At 43.5% G+C, this 14,545-nt stretch overlaps 1 protein-coding gene across 3 annotated transcripts in view; it reads left to right on the top strand.

Moving 5' to 3' along the window:
* Positions 1-14,545, top strand: part of LOC125459762 (uncharacterized) — a 119,527-nt gene that overhangs the window by 31,105 nt on the left and 73,877 nt on the right. For all 3 annotated transcript variants that reach the window (XM_059648356.1, XM_048546591.2, XM_048546581.2), the window contains exons 3-4: positions 4,057-4,169; positions 10,421-10,523. In XM_059648356.1, the coding sequence (XP_059504339.1) occupies positions 4,057-4,169; positions 10,421-10,523 (216 nt within the window). The remainder of the gene's footprint in view (positions 1-4,056; positions 4,170-10,420; positions 10,524-14,545) is intronic.

The raw sequence follows: 14,545 nt of genomic DNA, 5'->3' as shown, positions 1-14,545 counted from the left end.
ATGCATGTTTTGAAAAGTGCCAATACAAATTGAGAGTATGATTAGCAAACTATTTGGGACCATGGGCTTCATAAGTAGAGACATAACTGAGTACAGAAATAAGGAAGTTACACTGAATGAATAAAAAGTTCTCTAACCTCTGCTAAGCACATTCATTCCCAGAGAACCGTCCTCTACAGAAAAAAGAAATGGAGACAAACTTTGCAATTTTTAAAAAATTAAACAAAAACTTAAGGGTCAATACTTTTCTGGTGCATCCTCCTTGGTCATATGCCAGCCATTGAGAATGGACTTGGCAACCGATTAGCACTCATTTCCCCTGCAGTATAACTTGTTGCTTGCTTTGAAATGTGGCAATGTTGTGTCTGTCCTGACAAGTGTAGGTTGAAAAGTTTCAACAGTATGTCCCATTTTTTATGAGCATAGTCTCCAAAACAGACATTGCATGGATTTGTGGCTTTCACTCAGAGCTGATAAAAATCACTGCTTTTATTGGGAATATTTACTACTTGATGCTAAAGTAACTGACAGACTCATTCCAAGATGTCAGCACATTGCTTCTAATTGAGTCGTGACAATGTGCTGATAACCGAGCCTCACTGTTCCACAACCTTTACAACTGTGTCATGACTCAACTAAATCAGCAAGATGATCAATTGGCAAGACTGACAGTTATTTAAGATAAACATAATTGATGCTGGGATTTGACATTAACAGGAAAATAATTTTATTCTAAGTAAACTTATTCTTTAACAAATGGCCAAAGAAAAATGGATTACCCTTTACTGCTATGCACCTTCAGCTATGCTCCTTTAAAACCAGAAACACATACACAGTCATTGATGAATAAGACAGAAAATACACAGATAATATAACATAAATATTATGGTAGGAAAAGATAGCCATGGAGAAACAAATTCCCTGGTTCAAAAGCCATCCTCTCTGATGAAGGGTCTAGGCCCGAAACGTCAGCTTTTGTGCTCCTGAGATGCTGCTTGGCCTGCTGTGTTCATCCAGCTTCACACTTTGTTATCTTGGATTTTCCAGCATCTGCAGCGCCCATTATCACTGTTTCTCATGGTTCTTTTGATTTTCTTTGGCGTCAGTGACATAATATTGTCTGCTGAGCAAGATTCAATATTGATTCAATAGCTGTTTGGGTGGACCCAGGTGTTTTCTTCTCTGAGAATGTAGTTTTTTCTCAGAGTCTGCAAGTTCTGCCTGAACTCCCCCTGTGCAGAGAGTTGGTGAGAGATGCTTCTTGGGCATAGGCTTGTCAATGTGTCTGAGTGTGCTGCGCTCACAAGTCTGTAACTAACTGCAGCCAGACCAATCCTAGTCATTAAGCAGTTTTTGCTTAACTCATAGACTCCTGGTGCCACTGTGTCTCATTATGTGTCTGCCTCACTGTCCAAAAATACAGCAAGTAAAAAGTACACCTCACTATCTCACTTGATCTCAAAGTCACAAATACCTTCCTCTTGGGACTTTTAGTAGATAGTAACAGTTGAACTTTCATTTTCTGCTTTATTATATAGAAGAAACAGACGTTACATAACAGAGGCAACTTGGATCATGTTGCCATGGACCTTTTTGGTTTCTTTTGTACGATAAAGTGGAAAATGAAAGTCCAGCTACTATTCTATACTAAAATAGAAAGAATTCTATCTGGGTGCATCATGGCTTGGTATAGCAACTGCTCTGCCCAGGGCCATAAAAAACTGCATAGAATTGTGAATACGACCCAGTCCATTGCTCAAACCAACCTCCCATCTATTTATTCCATCTGTACTTCTCATTGCCATGGAAAGGCATCCAACATCATCAAAGACCCCTCCTCGCTACTTTTAACTAACCTCTCCCGTCAGGTAGAAAACACAAAAACTTAAACACCCGTACCAACAAATTCAAGAACAGCTTCTTCCCTGCTGATATTAGATTTCTGAATGGACCTCTCAAATTTGAAATCTACTTTTGATATTGCTTTATGTGCATCTCCTTTACAGGCATAGCTTTGTATTCCTCGCTTGATTCAATCTTTTTATGGTATGATCTGCCTGCACTGCATGCAAAACAAAACTTTTCACTGTGCCTAGGTACATGTGACAGTAACAAATCAAATCAAATCAAAATGTCCTACTCCCTGCAAGTTATTGTAAACTAACGTTGGAACCACTGCTCTTTGGTAGATGACTGTACAGGAGCTTTCTGTGGCATCACAAAGAGAAATTAATGGCAGGAGATTGTGTCTTCTTACTTTTGAGTTGACTTTTGGGGATGGGGTGGTCGTGCTCTGTGAATTCAGGTGACTGGCTGGCTTGTTTGTGACACAGACTGACACTGTACTGTGCTGGCTGATGTCACCATGAGTGTCCCACCTTCTCAGCTTTACCCCTTACCTGAGGCCTAGTGAGCCTCAGGTTAAACTTAATATAAGTCAATTCTTTTTAAGGGCCCATGACGACTTTCAGTCTTTCTTTGATGTAGAGATTTGCACACCTCTGAATTTCCTTTTTGCCCCATCACCAAATTATCCATGTCTCTAATCACAACTGATATCAATTGACTGAGATAATGGGAACTGCAGATGCTGGAGATTCCAAGATAATAAAGTGTGAGGCTGGATGAACACAGCAGGCCAAGCAGCATCTCAGGAGCACAAAAGCTGACGTTTCGGGCCTAGGCTCTCTGATGAAGGGTCTAGGCCCGAAACGTCAGCTTTTGTGCTCCTGAGATGCTGCTTGGCCTGCTGTGTTCATCCAGCCTCACATTTTATTATCTTGATATCAATTGACTGCTTTGATGTGCTCTAGACATGTCAGAATGGTGAGCAGTAGGCAGTTGAAGCCACCGGGTGTCCACTGCTGAAATGGACTGAATATAGTTTGTTTTCAATTCTGTTTCAATTCATTTGAAATACTTGCAGCAACAACAGGAGGAACAGCTTGAGTCAGGCTTCATTCACAGCTGCCCGCTGCAACTCTTGGTGATTGATGCAAGGATCACGTGATTGTGGACGGCACAGTGTCTCAGTGGTTAGCACTGCTGCCTCACAGGGCCAGGGACTTCGGTTTGATTCCACCCCCGGGTGACTGTCTGTGTGGAGTTTGCACGTTCCCCCACGTCTGCGTAGGTTTTCTCCCGTAGTCCAAAGATATGCACGTCAGGCGGACTGGTCATGGGAAATTCCCCATAGTATCCAGGGATGCGCATGATAGGTGGATTAGCTTAAAACATGTAGGATTACAGGAATAGGGTAAGGGAGTCAGTCTGGGTGGGATGCTGTTTAGAGGATTGGTGTAAACTTGATGCCTTCCACACTATAGGAATTCTATCATTCCATAGGGTGATAGTGTACCCAATCTGGTAGAAAGTATGAACAGCTCCAAACACCAAGGGGGGCTTGGACAGACTTCTCAATGAAGATCTCCATGAACAAATGGATATTTAAATCAATGTTAAAACCTCCTGCATAAAGTCAGTAAAGGGCATTGTTGTTTACACTTTGACTTCTCTAGTCCCTAGCACGATTTCATTTCATTCTGACCAGATTGCAATGTTAGCCAGGCAAACTCAAAACTCCACACTGCTGTCTTTTGGTTGAGATATAAAACTGAAACACTGTCTGAAAGGCTTCAATGATCTCCTTACACTTTTTGAAGACGAGCTGAAAGTTCTCCGCAAAACAAAATGCCTCTGTCAACGTATGCTTACACCAATGATGTTATCAATTATCACTATGTCATCAAATGATCTCTTTGACCCATTTTTTAATTGCAGAAAGTTCCTGTTGGGACCTGTGGATACTGGACACTGTTTCAGGTTTTGGTCTAATGCACTGGAGGGAAACAGGATGTATTATCACTTTTGAAGTGTAATAAACTATCTATAGTTTAAGTACACTGTTGAGGTATATTGATGCTTTTATTTTTCAAATGATAAGTTGTTGAACACCATACTGTGGTCCTTTGGGCTCCACCTTAACGCCTATTGGTTATGATGTTTTACAGCTGCTTGAAATCATGTTGATATATTTAATATTTATTATAATTCTAGAAATGGAAGTTTGAAGCTAACAGATCGCAAGACTGGGACTCTTTACACTATCAGTGTCAACTGTTTCAATGGAGAAACGATACTCAAGTCTTCAAATATCAGCATTGATACAGGTATGTTGGTGTCGTTTAATATCACTTCAGAATGAAGGCATGGTTTTGTTGTAAACACAGAAAATGCTGGAAATAGTTTGCAGGTCTGACAGCAGAGCTAACGGTCTGAATTTTCCCAGCGACATTGTGGAGGGCGTGCTGGTGATAGTTAGGGACCAGGGTGACATGGGAGAGTTGCATTGGGATAACTTGCTGCTGCATTCTGGGCACCAGGAACTTCCCAAGGTTTTGTGGAAATAGGATAGGCTCCCCGCTCCACAGAACAGCAGCCTGTTTGCTGCTTTGTCACCATGGTAAGGGTGATTTTGTAGCGTCACCAGAATTTTGGCAGCAGTGCCGTGGCACTGGCCATGTGCAGAGGCGACGAGCTCAGTATAACATGGTGAGATGGCACGGTGGCTCAATGGTTAGCACTGCCGCCTCACAGCACCAGGGAACCGGGTTTGATTCCACCATCAGACAACAATCTTTGCGGAGTTTGCACGTTCTCCCTGGGTCTGCGTGGGTTTCCTCCGGGTGCTCCGGTTTACTCCCACAGTCCAAAGATGAGCAGGCAGGGTGGATCGGCCATTCTAAATTGCCCATAGTATACATAGGGATGTGTAAGTTAGCTGGATTAGCCAGGTGAAGTGCAGGGTTAAAGGGAAGGGTGATGGTCTGGTACGGACTGTGTGGACTTGTCAGGCCAATTGACCTGTTTCCACACTTTAGCGATTCTACAATTCTAGTGAATCCTATTTCAAGGGGTTTGGAACATAAGTGTAGGAAAGTCTTACTGCAACTTACAAGGTGCTGGTGAGACTATATATGGAAAACTGTGAACAAAAACAAAGTTGCTGGAAAAGCTCAGCAAGTCTTGCAGCATCTGTGAAGGAAAAACAGAGTTAACCTTTCAGTTATCCAGTGACCCTTCCTCAGAACTGGAGAGCTGTGAGCAGTTTTGGTCACCTTATTTAAGGAAAGATATCATTTCATTGGTGGCAGTTCAGAGAAGGTTTACTGGGATGATCCCTAGTGTGAAGAGATTGTCTTATGAGCAAAGACTAAACAGGCTGGGAATCTATTCATTGATGTTTGGAAGAATCAGAGGTGATCTCATGGAAACATATAGAGTTATTAAGGACCTTAACAGGATAAATGCTGAGAGGATATTTCCCTTCATGGGAGAGTCCAGGGCCAGAAGGCATGCTCTCAGAATAAAGCGGGCCAATTTAAGGCTGAGATGAGCAAGAATTTCTTCTTTCAGACGTTTATGAATCTTTGGAAGTCCTGGTCACAGAGAGCTGTTGGGGGGAAGGGTTCCTTTGTGTATTTAAGGTTGAGATAAATAGATTCTTGATTGGTTATCTTCTGCATCATCAGCTTTCATTTTCTGCAATAACCTTTGAGGCACTGCTTTATCAAGTGCCTTCTTATGCTGTGACGGATTAGCCCTTCACAAAACTCCAATAAATTGATTAAACGTGATTTCCCTTTGATGAAACTATGCACCACACACACACATTGGAGGGATGTCTCATATAGAGAGGAAGGTAAAGGCAAATGCAGGACTAAATCTTAGGAATCCTTTGGTTGGCAAGGATTAAAAAGCCTGAGTGTAATTGTTTAGCTGTTGCCCTGTTTCTTTAGGTTTGACAGTGCTAGCGGATCCTGAATTCTCTGCAAATAGTGATTTCTCCAAAATGCTTTCTCACTGCTGCTGGTTTCTATGATTCAGACTGTGACCGTAAGCTCCACCCACTTGGTCCTTGGATTCCCCTCTGTTCAAGACAGAGGTCCAAAAAAGGAAACTGTAGTCCAGTTAGCTCATTGTGGGAAGGTCTTAAATTGATCACTAAAGAGATTATATCTTAGAAAAACCCGAGGTGCAGTCAGCATAGTTTAATCATCTGCTCCCACGATAAGACATTCCACTCCCGCACATCCCAGATGTCCAAGTTCTTTCAGGACCGCAACTTTCCCCCCACGGTGATTGAGAACGCCCTTGACCGCGTCTCCCGCATTTCCCGCGACACATCCCTCACACCCCGCCCCCGCCACAACCGCCCCAAGAGGATCCCCCTCGTTCTCACACACCACCCTACCAACCTCCGGATACAACGCATTATCCTCCGACACTTCCGCCATTTACAATCCGACCCCACCACCCAAGACATTTTTCCATCCCCTCCCCTGTCTGCTTTCCGGAGAGACCACTCTCTCCGTGACTCCCTTGTTCGCTCCACACTGCCCTCCAACCCCACCACACCCGGCACCTTCCCCTGCAACCGCAGGAAATGCTACACTTGTCCCCACACCTCCTCCCTCACCCCCATCCCAGGCCCCAAGATGACATTCCACATTAATCAGAGGTTCACCTGCACATCTGCCAATGTGGTATACTGCATCCACTGTACCCGGTGCGGCTTCCTCTACATTGGGGAAACCAAGCGGAGGCTTGGGGACCGCTTTGCAGAACACCTCCGCTCAGTTCGCAACAAACAACTGCACCTCCCAGTCGCAAACCATTTCCACTCCCCTTCCCATTCTCTTGATGACATGTCCATCATGGGCCTCCTGCACTGCCACAATGATGCCACCCGAAGGTTGCAGGAACAGCAACTCATATTCCGCCTGGGAACCCTGCAGCCATATGGTATCAATGTGGACTTCACCAGTTTCAAAATCTCCCCTTCCCCTACTGCATCCCTAAACCAGCCCAGTGCATCCCCTCCCCCCACTGCACCACACAACCAGCCCAGCTCTTCCCCCCCACCCACTGCATCCCAAAACCAGTCCAACCTGTCTCTGCCTCCCTAACCGGTTCTTCCTCTCACCCATCCCTTCCTCCCACCCCAAGCCGCACCCCCAGCTACCTACTAACCTCATCCCACCTCCTTGACCTGTCCGTCTTCCCTGGACTGACCTATCCCCTCCCTACCTCCCCACCTACACCCTCTCCACCTATCTTCTTTACTCTCCATCTTCGGTCCGCCTCCCCCTCTCTCCCTATTTATTCCAGTTCCCTCCCCCCATCCCCCTCTCTGATGAAGGGTCTAGGCCCGAAACGTCAGCTTTTGTGCTCCTGAGATGCTGCTTGGCCTGCTGTGTTCATCCAGCCTCACATTTTATTATCTTGGAATCTCCAGCATCTGCAGTTCCCATTATCTCTAATCAATTTATTGGAGTTTTGTGAAGGGCTAATCCTTCACAGCACAAGCAGAAGGCACTTGATAAAGCAGTGCCTCAAAGGTTATTGCAGAAAATGAAAGCTCATGATGTAGAAGATAACCAATCAAGAATCTATTTATCTCAGCCTTAAATACACACAGGAACCATTCCCCCCAACAGCTCTCTGTGACAAGGACTTCCAAAGGTTCATAACCGTCTGAAAGAAGAAATTCTTGCTCATCTCAGCCTTAAATTGGCTCGCTTTATTCTGAGAGCATGCCTTCTGGCCCTGGACTCTCCCATGAAGGGAAATATCCTCTCAGCATTTATCCTGTTAAGCCCCTTAATAATCCTATATGTTTCCATGAGATCACCTCTGATTCTTCCAAACATCAATGAATAGATTCCCAACCTGTTTAGTCTTTGCTCATAAGACAATCTCTTCACACTAGGGATCATCCCAGTAAACCTTCTCTGAACTGCCACCAATGAAATGATATCTTTCCTTAAATAAGGTGACCAAAACTGCTCACAGCTCTCCAGTTCTGAGGAAGGGTCACTGGATAACTGAAAGGTTAACTCTGTTTTTCCTTCACAGATGCTGCAAGACTTGCTGAGCTTTTCCAGCAACTTTGTTTTTGTTCACAGTTTTCCATATATAGTCTCACCAGCACCTTGTAAGTTGCAGTAAGACTTTCCTACACTTATGTTCCAAACCCCTTGAAATAGGATTCACTAGAATTGTAGAATCGCTAAAGTGTGGAAACAGGTCAATTGGCCTGACAAGTCCACACAGTCCGTACCAGACCATCACCCTTCCCTTTAACCCTGCACTTCACCTGGCTAATCCAGCTAACTTATACATCCCTATGTATACTATGGGCAATTTAGCATGGCCGATCCACCCTGCCTGCTCATCTTTGGACTGTGGGAGTAAACCGGAACACCCGGAGGAAACCCACGCAGACCCAGGGAGAACGTGCAAACTCCACAAAGATTGTTGCCTGAAGGTGGAATCAAACCCGGTTCCCTGGTGCTGTGAGGCGGCAGTGCTAACCATTGAGCCACTGTGCCATCTCACCACGTTATACTGAGCTCGTCGCCTCTGCACATGGCCAGTGCCATGGCACTGCTGCCAAAATTCTGGTGACGCTACAAAATCACCCTTACCATGGTGACAAAGCAGCAAACAGGCTGCTGTTCTGTGGAGCGGGGAGCCTATCCTATTTCCACAAAACCTTGGGAAGTTCCTGGTGCCCAGAATGCAGTAGCAAGTTATCCCAATGCAACTCTTCCATGTCACCCTGGTCCCCAAACATCACCAGCACGCCCACTGAGCCACCGTGCCGCCCCTCTTTCAATAGCCTTCCTGATTGGCTACTGCACCATTGTGCTAGCTTTCTATGTTTCATATACAAGTGCCCCCAAGAACCTTTTTGTTGTAGCTTTCTTCAACTTTTTGGCATATATTTCCCTGTTTACAGTCTTTTATGTGTTTGCTGGAATGTTGGTCAATATCTGCCATCCCTTTGGTCGTGCGATTGCTTCCTAATCAGGTGGGAGTGACACTTTCAAAAAGAGTGATTTTAACACCCGACCCTCCCTGCCCCAACCAATTGTCAATTGTATCACCATCGCTGAATCCTTCACTATTAACATCTATTGCCTGAAAAGTGAAATGGAACAACTGTAAATATATTGTACCTACAAAAAATTTCACCAAGGTTCATTAGATAGCTCCAAATCCTCCCAGAAGGACAAGCTCAGCCATTACATGGAAACACCACCATCTGCGAGTTCCTTGCCAAGACACTCACTGTCCTGTTTTGAAAATATGTATGTGTTCCTTCATTGTTGCTGGGTAAAAGTCCTAGAATTCCCTCCCTAACAGTAGTGTGGGTATAACCACACCAAATGGACTGCAGTGGTTCAAGAAGGCATCTCACCACTACCACCTTCTCAATTAAGGACGGGCAATAAATGCTGTGAAGTACACATATTCTGAATGAATTCAAGGAAGAGGGCAGGTTATAGGTGAGAATTCTGCAGCAATTAGCCCACCTCCTGTGCTCCTCAAAGCCTAACAACTATCTATCGAGGCATAGATAGAGTTGACAGCCAGAGACTATTTCCCAGGGCAGAAATGGCTAGCACAAGGGGTCATAGTTTTAAGCTGGTTGGAGGAAAGTATAGAGGGGATGTCAGAGGCGGATTCTTTATGCAGAGAGTTGTGAGAGCATGGAATGCGTTGCCAGCAGCAGTTGTGGAAGCAAGGTCATTGGGGTCATTTAAGAGGCTGCTGGACATGCATATGGTCACAGAAATTTGAGGGTGCATACATGAGGATCAATGGTCGGCACAACATTGTGGGCTGAAGGGCCTGTTCTGTGCTGTACTGTTCTATGTTCTATGTTCTATGTTCTATCTACAAGAGTCAAATCAGAAGTGTGATGGAATATTGTCTGCATTATATGGCTGCAGCAACATTAAAGAAGCTCAAAACCATCTAGGACAAAGCAGTCCATTTACCACCCAACCATATATTAAACATCTATTCAGCACAGTATTAGTGGTGTTCATCCATCTGCATATGTGCTGCAGCAACTCACCAGGCTCCTACACAGTACCTTCATTTAATCTGCGACTTCTATTACATAGAAGGAAAGGGGCAACAGTTATGTGGGAATACCAACATCTACAAGTTTCCCTCCGAGCCATGTACCATTCTTACTTGAAAATATCTCACCGTTCCTTCTGTGTTCCTGGAACAAAATCTTTGAACTCCCTTGCTAGTGACACTGATGGTGCACATACATCACGTGGACGACAGCAGTTCAGAAAGGCAGCTCACTACCACCTTCTCAAAGGTAGTAAGGAATGGCCATTAAATGCTGGCCTAGATAATGATTCCCACTCTTTCCTTTGAATCAAATCTTCCAGATTATATATTTCACAATTTAGATAATGAATTTGAAGTTGTTCTAACATGTGTTAATTAAGATAGAATTGGGTTCTAACTCTCAATTCCTCATGTTGCAGCAAGCATTCTTCATCTCTTTTGTTTGTCTTGTGTTGAAACATCACTTTGTTTTGCGTTCCAGGTATCGCGCCAAGTTTTCACCCATTGACATCTCTGTACACATCAAGACCAGGAACTCAGTCGACATTAGGCAATCAACTGAATGATGCCAAGATACTCAGTTCGTACGTATAACTTTTATACTGGTTCCAAAGTAGAAATTGCTTACAACAGTTGTTCTCAGGCAGTGCATGTTGGAATTTTTCCAAAATCACTCAAAACCCACATTGGTTTGAACATTTTCCCAATGGCAGAGTCAAATTTACAACCTGAAACTTCAAGAAAGGTTACATTCCCCACTGCAGGATCCAAATACTGGAACTCCCTCCTCCATAGCCTGCAGGGTGTCCGTACTCACCAAAGATTTCAGCAGTTAAAGAAAACAGCTCACCAGCACCTTCTCAAGGGCAATTAAGAATGGGTAAGAAATGCTGGCTCATTCCATGAACAGATAAAAAATATAAATGCTTTTCAAGACCTCCAGGTATATAGATTGTGTAGTACTTTAAAACACTTGCTGCACCAGTTGAGGTTACCGTAAAGGACTCTCCTTCTCGACCTCTCTCCTCACATGAGGTGTGGTGATTCTCAGGTTAAACCATCACCGGTTGTCTGTCTGTAATGAGAGAGCAGCCCTATGTTCTGGTAAGTCTTTGGTGACTACTTTTAAAGTACTGTTGAAATGTTGCAAATGTGGACTATAGTTTGCACATAGCAAGTTCCCACCAACAATGTAAGACTGATCTGAAAGCCTCTTTTTTTCAGTGAGGTTGATTAAGGTCTAAGGTTAAAAGAATGCAATGGGATCTTTTACATCTACCAGAGGGGTCTTTAATTAAATGCTTCTACTGAAAGGCGATACTTCCAGCTGTGCAGCACTTCCTCCATGCTACATAACCCAAAGTGCTGTGAACTCCTATCTTTTCCAAGAATCTTTTTACGTGGCACCTTATCAATTACTTTATGGACATCTAAATACACTGAATCTACCAGTTCCCCTCAATCAACCCTGTCTCCTTGTTATACCCTCAAAGAATGCCAATAAATTTGTCAAAAATGTTGATTTGATTGTGTAAAGTCTTTCAAATATCCTGCTATTTCTACCTTAATAAATAACAATAGCATTTTCCCAATGATGGATGTTATGCTAAATGGTCCATAGTGTCCTGCTTTGTGTTTTTCCTCTCACAGCATTATCTCATGAGCCCAGGCTCTACAGCAGTGCCATGCCAGCTATTGGTGCTACATTGTACCAGCAGTGAGACTGTCAATGACCCCACCTCCTGCAGAAGCTCATCTCCTGTAATTTTCATCCGCACCTTTTATATGTCGAATTTACCTCCTTCTCAATTGTTGTCCCCTCTGCATGGCGGCATGCTGCCTCACCCACAACTGTGTTCTGTCACTTCCCTATTATAGCAGTGGGCCCTGATAATCCCCCTTGATTTTCATTGAGCTGAACCCCATGGGCCACACCGCTGATCAGATTTGATGGAAGCCCCTATGGTGTGTGACCAAGCCTCTGCCTGATCGTGGTGTAGCTCCCCCAACTAAGTTCCCATGTCTTCCCTGAGTAGTTGCACTGGAGCTGCAGGACTGACCGTGACCAATTCTGCAGACTGTTTTGATATGTATTGCTTGAATGTGACTGCCCGAGTAGTTGACTGAGTGTGCCCAAGCCCCTGGACTGACGTTGGACTCTGCTCTAGATTTACTATTCTAGGTGACCTTGAGTGAAGACCATCTCCCTCCATCCATGGAGGTTGGCATTGACAAAGCACCAAACTCACCACTTCATCATGGCATGATTCAGATTAATTTATAATATGGTTCAGTGTTTCAATACTGTACTTTGAAGCTCACCAATACGTTACATTGCAGTGTTGCTGCAGAGTTTTGTGTACAGGAACACACGCCCACCTCATGTATTGGAACTAGATTGCTTTATTGATGCTCACTGCCTTTTTACTTACCTGAATACACACACCATCTCTGCCTTGTCTTGTCTTGCCTTTTAGCACAGGCAGAAATCCAGCAGCCTGTCAGAAATGAACAGGCAAGGGATGAATATGTTGGGTGTACAGCACCATGCTATGTCAATGTCACATGTACAGCATGCAGTAGCAGCTTATGTAGCACACCGTCTGCATGTGTTCCAACCAAATGGCCATGTCTGGCAGTCATAAGGGAGAATCTTTAGTTCAGTCGAAGGGAATTGTGGATAGTCAGTGGGCTGATCTGTCTCAGTCAGAAAAAGTGGTGAGGTGTTCTCAGGGAGTAGGAAACACAGAAAGGAGGAAAGGTTACAAAGTGTGTAGCTGGATGAACACAGCAGGCCAAACAGCATCTCAGGAGCACAAAAGCTCATGTTTCGGGCCTAGACCCTCCAACCCGAAATGTCATCTTTTGTGCTCCTGAGGTGCTGCTTGGCCTGCTGTGTTCATCCAGCTACACACTTTGTTATCTTGGATTCTACAGCATCTGCAGTTCCCATTATCACTGATCACAAGGAGGAAAGGTTGGTAGTTCAAGGGGGAATGTGGTAGATGAGGGTCACTGAGACAAGATGATACAAATCATAGAAATGGGTAGTACATGAGCGTTGGTGGAAGGTAGGTGCATTGACAGAGTTAGTGTGAGGTTGCAGAGAGAAGGTGTACTTATCCTGTAGAATGCAGAAGGTAATTGCAGCATTTCTGTGTGTTCCTCCAGACCATGATAATTGCACTGACCTGGGTGACCACTTCAGACCAGCCTGGCAGTGCCTAATAAGATGAGCTGGCATTTAAATTTAGCATGCACTGTTTGATTGCTGTAAGATCCTGGCTCCCGCGAGCGTTTCTGCCACTGCTGGGTGCCAGATTGAATGAGAGTGGCCCTCATGGAGACAGGGTATGTACTTAATGTAGTGAACAGCTTAGAATTGTGTAAGAAAGGTTGCTAGAGCTCACAGAGAGAAACCTTCCATGAAGGTGTGTGAAATTAACACTTCGCCAAATATTGGGAAAACTCAGCACATTGTAATAATTGTGTTGTCTGTCAAAGCTGAGAAGTAATTTATATTGTGGAAGTAGTTTTGTATTGAAGGCCTTATGCTCTGCTATGTTGTACCAGTAGGGGTCAGCAAATCATTAATTTTGAACTATTTCACTTATATTAACGTCACGAAGTGAAAGATGGCTTCTGTTTCTAAGCATTTTATTGAACCATTGAATGGCAACAGCACAGAAGGAGGCCACTTGGCTCAATAATAGTCACTTAATTGTACTCTCTCTGCCTTTTTCCCCTTAGCCCTGCATAGATTTTTCTCCTCGCATAATTATTTTGAGGCATTGGGTGAGTTTTGCACTTGTTTTAATACCCACCAGTTCTCAATCCAGCTGGAGTTAAAATCGGAGCATACAAATGCAAGTAAAGTTATGCCAGATAGGAAATTGCAAAGCAGAGACCACTGAGGCTGCATGAAGTTATGTGCTGAATGATAGTCTGGAAGCCTGCAACAAAAATACTTGGAAAAGTGAACAAAGTGAAATTTTTGAAATTCATAGAAAAATTAATTAGCTTTCTTTTTCAGCATCTGGTATTAATTGTATCCAAAGTTTGTTTTAAATAAAGCAACAAAGTCAAAAAAAGCACATAGAGCACAGCAGTTTGTCTCAATTAATGTATTGAATCAACTTCTATATGTCTCCTGACTCCTACATTAAAGTAATTACTTTATAACTTCAGTCAACCTCAGTAGGCTACACTTCAACTGATTACTTTTCCCCAGAACAATTGAGTTTCCAATTTTATTTGCATCTTCAACACATCAGATTGCTGAATTTATGAGTTTTTATCATTAGCTTTTGACTTAGGGATTTGTCAGTCTCCTAGAATTTGTGCATTCCTTTGCTTCTTCCCAAAGACTGGTGATTTAATTCTCAAAGCTTTATTTGAGGTACATTTCTATATTTACTTTTTTAGATGCTGAGTTGCTGATTTAAACGTTACCTGTGGATAATAAAGCTGTACTTCACGGAAGGGCAATTGATTGCTGACTGTAGAAATTTTTTTTAGTCAATATTATGTTTTTAAATCAAGTTCGAGTTTCTCTGAGCGATTTAAAAACAATTGGAAAAAGAGTCTTGAGAAATTGGATTCTGTT

Source organism: Stegostoma tigrinum, chromosome 1 (genome assembly GCF_030684315.1).
Source record: "Stegostoma tigrinum isolate sSteTig4 chromosome 1, sSteTig4.hap1, whole genome shotgun sequence".
Classification (NCBI taxonomy): Eukaryota; Metazoa; Chordata; class Chondrichthyes; order Orectolobiformes; family Stegostomatidae; genus Stegostoma; species Stegostoma tigrinum.
The sequence above is the reverse complement of the archived record's forward strand: the minus strand, read 5'-3'. Positions and strand labels throughout refer to the sequence as shown.